This window comes from Vigna radiata, unplaced genomic scaffold (genome assembly GCF_000741045.1).
Source record: "Vigna radiata var. radiata cultivar VC1973A unplaced genomic scaffold, Vradiata_ver6 scaffold_388, whole genome shotgun sequence".
NCBI lineage: Eukaryota > Viridiplantae > Streptophyta > Magnoliopsida > Fabales > Fabaceae > Vigna > Vigna radiata.
Window position 1 is genome coordinate 148,587 of NW_014542411.1, and position 8,058 is coordinate 156,644.

General features: G+C 33.3%; 1 protein-coding gene across 2 annotated transcripts; it reads left to right on the forward strand.

The window, feature by feature from the left end:
• Nucleotides 1-1,957: 1,957 nt before the first annotated feature.
• Nucleotides 1,958-6,605, forward strand: LOC106780009 (auxin response factor 9). Of its 2 annotated transcripts, XM_014668244.2 has the most exons (14): nucleotides 1,958-2,416; nucleotides 2,590-2,685; nucleotides 3,012-3,068; nucleotides 3,169-3,321; nucleotides 3,432-3,516; nucleotides 3,608-3,698; nucleotides 3,848-4,012; nucleotides 4,170-4,289; nucleotides 4,367-4,439; nucleotides 4,528-4,684; nucleotides 5,099-5,262; nucleotides 5,389-5,637; nucleotides 5,738-5,925; nucleotides 6,172-6,605. In XM_014668244.2, exons 1-14 carry the CDS (start codon nucleotides 2,288-2,290, stop codon nucleotides 6,302-6,304), a joined length of 1,860 nt encoding a protein of 619 aa, XP_014523730.1. In that variant the 5' UTR covers nucleotides 1,958-2,287; the 3' UTR covers nucleotides 6,305-6,605. The 2 variants fall into 2 exon arrangements, with proteins under 2 accessions (XP_014523730.1, XP_014523729.1); XM_014668243.2 differs by having other exon boundaries at nucleotides 5,099-5,637.
• The last annotated feature ends 1,453 nt before the right edge of the window (nucleotides 6,606-8,058 follow it).

Sequence of the window (8,058 nt, forward strand, 5' to 3'; positions counted from 1 at the left end):
AATATTTCTTACGATATTTTTTTTTATCAATCAAATGAAATTTAATAATTTCCAGTAATCACAATTAATTTATGATTTCCAGAATCAAGAGAGTATTTTAGAACTATAATAGCCTACATCCTATAATAAAGTGTTGAAAAAGTATTTGTGTAATTTTACATTATTTTAAAAGCATTTAATCTAATTTATTCTCCAGTCTAATGTAGCATGAGTGCATATAGATTCTTACGCCCTGTTTGGCAAGTATAAAATTTTAGGTAAATTAACGCTTTGTTTTAAGGTAAGAGACCCCACTTTTGCTTCTTATTACTGTGCAGTTCCATTAAGACTCTGTTTGGATCGGCATATATGATAAGTTTTAGGAGAAGATTAACGTAACATATCTTCAATCATGTACCAAAAAATGGGTATTTTCAAATGTTACTTATATAATTGATAAATTCGATTATGAATGTTTTCTTTTTTATTATATTAAGAACAATAATAAATACAAGTTAATATTAAAATAATAAATAAATTGTTTGATTGATACTCTTTTTCAATATATCTGAAATTTCACTTTGTTTTTTCACACCTTCACTTTCACACTATCTAAACCAAGTATTAATTACTAATTACGAACTTGTCAATGCTGGAAATTGTATGTACAAATTTATTCCAGACTTTTACTTTAATTTGCTGTTCAAATCCAATTACAATTAATTATAAATTGACTTTAGTGGGTCGGGTGGTTATAGAATCTAATTGTTTTATTTTTTTTATTAAATTAATTCTACTTTAAAAAACATTTCTTAACTTATATTCTGCCAAACATGTTTACATTCACTTATCTGTTATTTCTTTATTATTTATTCTCCTTTTGTTTATTTATTTATTCACTTTTATCATATTTCTTTTTTATTCTCAATTCATTTTTTTCAGTAATAACATAATATTTATCCCTTTTATTCTCAAATATATGAGAATATGATGATATCATATAAAAAGTCTTAAAATTAAAATTCTAAGTCTTAAAGAAACTCGTGAATGATACGAGTATTTTTTAATTTTAACATATTATTTAAGCTATAGAAATTAAAGTTGAAATAAAAATTATTAAAATATGAATATTATTAAACATTTGTATTGTGATAAATTATACAAGAAAAATATTCTTTGACACACCTAAATTTTTTATATTCATTTGACATTACCTTCATTTACTTTTTACTTTCTTTTTTTTAAAAAAGAAAATACAAAAATTTACACTTTTATGACAATTTTATCATTGTATTATGTGTGAAATGTGATGGGAAAATGACCAAAACAAATAACAATTTATCAATGAGTAATATTGCAGCGGGAATTTAATCTCCTGCGAGAATGAGCACCAAACAAACAGAACAAAATTAAAATCCAAAGCACAAAGAGGCACCAACAATTTTTAACATAGAAAAGCCCTCAATGCAAGAGTGAAAACCACGAGTCGTTCATATAAAAAAAAAATCCACTATGATCAATAATAGGATACAAAAGAGTCTCCAATAATAATAAATACCAAAAGAAATTTCAATAAGCTAATTTAACTAAATACAAATGCTTACAAATAAGAATAACGAAAATGACAATTCTCCAAAGTATTATTGTTGGTGCGGGATCTATTTCTCTCAAACTAAATCTCCAATTGACAATGCGAAGAGTTAAAACGAAGTGTAATTATTCATGAAAAAATAATGTCAAATTATGATTTAAGATTCCTTTAAAATAAATAAATAATTTTTAATAAAAAAATTTTATAAGATTTTTTTCACTGGATGTTGGTAATAGTTAGAAACAGTGTCCACAGGTGCTACGCCACACAACACAAGGCTAAGGATTATGACAGGGTCTTATTATAAAATGGTCACACCTTCCAACGGAGTAGTTATGTGGTAGCATTCCGAGGGACGCCGTTTCCTTACAGAAAGAGATACGGAGTGTATATATATACACATATAGATATATAGAGAGAGAAAGAGAAAGAAAGACAGAGCTGTCTGTAACGGTAGCAGGAGGTAGCATAGCAGACACGATTCCAAAAGCTGCTTCCTCTCATAAATTCCCTGTCAACGCATAATCATTCGCTTCAGTTATCATCTGTGACACCATCACACGGTGATCATCATCACTACTGCTACTACTTTGCTTTCCACACCCTTATGACAATCATGAATGATGTCACGGATTCAGATTAGTTCATCCAAGTAACATCTCTCAACTGAAAATCAAAACCACCACCAAACAGCAATATCAGTTTCAGCTTTAAACGATGTCGTTGCACCGTGGTGAAGGAGATGAGCTCTACGAGCAGCTGTGGAAGGCGTGTGCAGGACCCCATGTGGAAATTCCTCGTGCAGGCCAAAGGGTCTTCTACTTCCCTCAGGGACACATGGAACAGGTTGGTTTTTAGTTACTTAAGGAAAAGTCTATGTTTTTTTATCTGGGGTCGTAGGTTGTCTCAGAATGTTGGTGGTGGTGTTGTTGGATGCATGTTTGTTTGGTTGAGGCTTTTCTTTTTCTTTCTAATTTTGTTTAACTGCTTTTTAACTTTATATGCTTTTGCGGCTGTAGTTAGAAGTATCAACAAATCAGGAACTAAATCAAAGGATTCCACTGTTCAAACTTCCCTCCGAGATCCTATGTCGTGTCGTCAACGTCCATTTACTGGTAATTTTCTTTCTGATCCAAATTTCTTTCGTTTTTCTTCACCCGTATTTTCGAGGGAAAAGGAAAATAAAATGAAAATTCTTGTTTGGTTCTTAAAAAAAGGTCAAATGTTCATCTAGGTGTTGTAGTTATCATGCAAAATTTGATCTTGAGTTCTTTATTAATTATGTGTTCTCCTTCTGATTCTATTTCCTATTTTAAATTTCCTTATTTCTATTTCATAGATATCTTGTTTGGTTTCTGATAAAATGATTAGATTGGCTTGAATTATGTCATAAAAGGTTGGATGGAAAACTAAAAGTTAGCTTGAATTTTGACATGTTTAGGCCGAACCAGAAACAGATGAGGTTTATGCACAGATTACTCTGGTACCCGAAAATAATGTAAGGATGTAGCTACCCCTTATGATTCTCAAAAAAATTCATGGTCAACCTTAGATTCTTTTCTCTATTATTTAGATTTCTAATGGAACAAATGTCTTAGCAAACTGAGCCTACAAGCCCTGATCCGTGCCCTTCTGAAGTTCCAAGGCCAAGAGTTCACTCCTTCTGCAAGGTCTTAACCGCCTCTGATACAAGCACTCATGGTGGCTTTTCTGTCCTTCGGAAGCATGCCACTGAATGTCTTCCAGCATTGGTAATCTTTGGTTTAACTTTTTATTGATTTTATTTTGGTTCCATCACCAATTCTAGGTTGCCTTTTGATGTTTACAAAGACTACGTTCTAACCTTTTTCTTTCATCTCAGGACATGTCGAAATCAACCCCAACTCAAGAATTGGTTGCTAAGGATCTTCATGGATATGAATGGCGCTTTAAGCATATATTTAGAGGTAAAAGATGGAAAATTTTCATTTGGGTCTTGATTTGTGGTTACTAGTGGCCTAATGTTGCTGCCTTTAATCTATTTTCCTTTCTATCCAGGTCAACCGCGTAGACACTTGCTCACAACCGGATGGAGTACTTTTGTGACTTCCAAGAGATTAGTTGCTGGAGACACCTTTGTTTTTCTGAGGTACATACCCACATACACACATTTGATTTGATGTTTTCCTTTTTTTCTTAGTTTCCTTTGCATGGTTCAGAGGATAACCTTTAACTATAAAACCATACTTTTGTCTCTTTCAATGTACAAGCTTTAGTTAAATAAGATTTTGTGTGTAGAGGGAGCAATGGAGAACTGCGAGTTGGAGTGAGGCGTCTTACTCCTGTTCAAAGCAGCATGCCATCATCTGTAATTTCTAGTCAGAGCATGCACCTAGGAGTTCTCGCAACTGCATCTCATGCTGTAGCAACTCAGACTCTTTTTGTTGTATATTATAAGCCAAGGTAAAAATTCTAATTTTTGCAAAATAAGTAGAAAGTAGAAACTCTAATGTATACTGTCATTTGTTTTTTGCAAACATAACTAGAAATACATACTATAATGTTACTATTATTGAGTAATCAAAGGAAGATTGTTGATGTGGAGATTTTGTTTGCGTAGGACAAGCCAGTTTATTGTAAGTGTGAACAAGTATTTAGAGGCTATCAACCAAAAATGTAATATTGGCATGAGATTGAAGATGAGGCTTGAAGGGGATGATTCTACTGAAACAGACAAAAGGTACCAAAATTTACTGCTCCAGCTTGTGTCTTTGTGGTGACATTTTCATATAGATGTTCTAAAACATGGTTTATCAGAATTTCGGGCACAATAATTGGAGTTGAGGATATTTCCCCTCATTGGGTAAATTCAAAATGGCGATCACTCAAGGTATTGTGGTCTTTGTATTTGCAATTATTCATCATAGTTATTTCCTGTGGTTCTGTGGTATGAATCTACTCCTATCTTCTATTTCCAGGTTCAATGGGATGAAACTCCATCTTTTCCAAGACCTGATAGAGTTTCACCATGGGAGATAGAACCCATTCTGGCTTCTGTACCTACACCTATATCATCTCAATCTGTTGCTCTAAAGAATAAAAGGCCTCGACAAGCAACTGAAGTTCCAGATCTTGGTGAGGAATTACCTCTTTCAATCCTTTCAAGTTCTAAATAAAGCATCAATTTCGCCCTTGAATTTGATATCACCAATCAACTTGGTTCGTATTATGAATTAGAAAGTTTAATTCGTAACTTTGATAGCCGTGGTCGATTTAGTCTCTATGATTGGCATTATCAGTCAATTTAGTTCCCAACAAAGAGAATCTAGTCCTGAACTACAGCTTAACTCAGGAACTAAATTTGCCATTTCATAATATCAAGGACTAAACTGACTAGTGGTTTGAATTTAAAAGACTAAGTTGCTGTTTTTCATAATATATCAAGGACCAAAGTTCCAGGTGGTGCTAATTTCAGGGTCCAAATTGATGTTTCACTCCCAAGTCTTGTATTGATCAATCTTTCTTGACACTGGTATTTCACTTTCGAAGGAGACACAACATTAATTGCTCCTACTTTCTGGGATCCTGGTCTGACACAGTCTGATATTACACAACTTGGTGTTATTGCCGAAAGCAAAAGGAGTGAAAGTACTGCTCACATGTGGCATCATAACAATAACAACAGCAGCAATATATCAATGAATCAGAGAAAAGCAAGTTGGCTGTCTTCTCCTTCTCATTTATATCTTGACACAAGTGATGATAGCAAGAGTATATCAGCTTCGCCTATTTCAAAAATTCACGCGGAAAGATTGAACAATGACCATTGCCTTGACCAGGTTGATAAGGAGATAAGCAATGTAGAGCCTACAACAGGCTGCAGATTGTTTGGGATTGACCTTATTGATCATACAAGGAGCAACTCTCTTTCTGTAGATAATGCATCTGCAGTCACATCTGAGGGCAGAACTGATGCAAACCATGAGTCTGATATCTCAAAGGCTTCTAAAGAATGGAAACAAGAACAGCTACAAGTATCGCCGAAAGAGACTCAAAACAAACAAATTTGTAGCAGAAGTTGCACTAAGGTTGTTGACATGTCGCATGTGTTGTTTATTTAGTGTTTTATAGTGTTGTATGAAAAATTACTGAAGTAAGCCTTTTTGTTGGGTTCCAATGGCAAAAAAGGTTCAAATGCAGGGGGTTGCAGTGGGTCGTGCTGTGGACTTGACCACATTGGATGGGTATGAACAACTTGTAGATGAATTGGAGAAGATGTTCGACATAAAGGGTCAGCTTCAACGCAGGAACAAGTGGGAAATTGTCTTCACTGATGATGAAGGGGATATGATGCTTGTTGGTGATGATCCATGGCCGTGAGTATCTCTTTATACACAGTAATAAATAGTGCTTACAATAGGTAATGCAGAAAATGAACAAAATAAGAAAATCATATATAAAAAAGTTGAGGGTGTAGAAGTTATTAAGAAATATGCACTTAACCGTTAAATGTTGTATCTTTAGTCAATGTCCAAGAATAATAATCAATTATTCATGCAACAACTTCTTTTTTACCGTTAATATAAATATTAAGAATTGATATCATTGTTATGTTCTTGTAGTGAATTCTGTAACATGGTGAGAAGAATCTTCATTTGCTCCAGCCAGGATGTGCACAAACTGAGCTCAGGGAGCAAACTACCTATCTCTTCAATGGAAGAGACTGTAATAAGCTCAGACACAGCTGAGACCTGAAACTTACATTCTTGCATGCCCTTTCTATGTCTTTGTTGGTCTTTTTTGCTTTTGCTGTAAGGTGTTAGTTTATCTTTGGCAAGGCAATTTTCATGTTACATGAGAAAAAGTGTTAATTGTAGTTTGATTTAGAGACTCTCTGCACACTAATTGGGTTCCAAAGACCAAATTCCATATTTTAATAAATTAGCTGTGAGAAGGAAAATTGGACTTGGCAAATCTGGACATTCATTTAATGTTTTGTATTTGGAAGCCAAGTGTGCCCAAAATTGTCATGAATTTCCATTGCCATTTGTGTGTATTGGAATTTGAATAATGTAGTGAAATTGCTGGAATTTATGTTTTTAAGGCATTGTGGTCCTCTGCTACCACCTGTTCTTCTGACCAATGGGTTTGAGATTGACAAACAGGGGGACCACTAAGATGCCATATGTATCAAACTGTCCTATTTCCAAATCTTTTTTCAACTAGTTCATATTTTTTTTAAGGAGTTAGCAAAGATAATTTTTTCAGTAATTCGTCTTACTTTTTTCAAATTATTCATATTTTCTTTTCAAAGTTAATTAATCTTATTTCTTTATATCTAAAGTCAAAACAGGGGTGAGTGAGACTTTAGTATTAATACAACTCATTCTGATCACATTGAAAGAGAAATACTTTATTTCACTAATTTGTAATATTTATTACTTTTTCTAATCATGTCAATTAATTTAAATATTTTAAGAAAAAGATACTTGATACATCATACAATATAATGAGATCTCTGATGAAAAGGTGCAAATATTGGATGGAAAAATTTCTCTTCCTTTTACAGCACATAACAAAAGTGTAGATGGAACACGACAAACTCTACCTCTTACAAACTGTGTTAGACTGATTGGTTGTGATGGCCAATATTATATTACCGGTGTATGTCTTGAAGTTTATTTTCAATTATGAAATATGTAAAGAACACAGCTCTGGTATACATTCTAGAGGGACACAGAGAAGTGGTCCTAAAATCTTGTGAGGGAATTTGGAAGGATAAATTGTATGGTTTGGAATTAGAACATGTTAATTGTTCTGATCAATCTTCATATAATGTATATCCAAAAAATTTTAATTCTTTCCTGTAACTTGAAAAAATCTATTATGTGAAGTGCATATTTGTGTCCAAACCAAGAACATGTGATGGTGTCAGTTCATACAGTAATTTCTCGCTGGCAAGATTCCAATGGAACTGACAGCATTACAACTCAACAGATATATATGAGTGTCAAGATAAATATGCAATCAGTGATTAACTCCGTGTAGAGATGGATAAAGGAAAGTTCCTATGCTACTAAGAGAAAACTGAAATGAAGATTGCAAAATTTGTGGAGTAACAGCTGAGATTACAAAATTGGTTTAGAATGAAATTTAATTTCAGTGACATGGACTTCATTAATAAGAGAGTGGAGACTCTAACTGTGGTTCATGTGGATGGCCTTTATTATTGTGCAAACACATTTAAACACTTGATAAATTACATGAGACATGAGGGAGTACTTGTAAAATTTATTTTCTTCTCCATTTTCTCTTACTGCTACTTTCCTTTCTTAATCATTTTGATTTCTCAGATCAGCCTCATCCATCTCTTACTGTTATTTTTAGGTGTGTTTTTCCCTTCAATTTTCTCTTCAGAGCATGTGTCAAATAATCTCCATACCTCATTTTCTAGTACAATTATTTCATCATACGAACAAAAACCACACTTGTGAACACCTTAATCCATT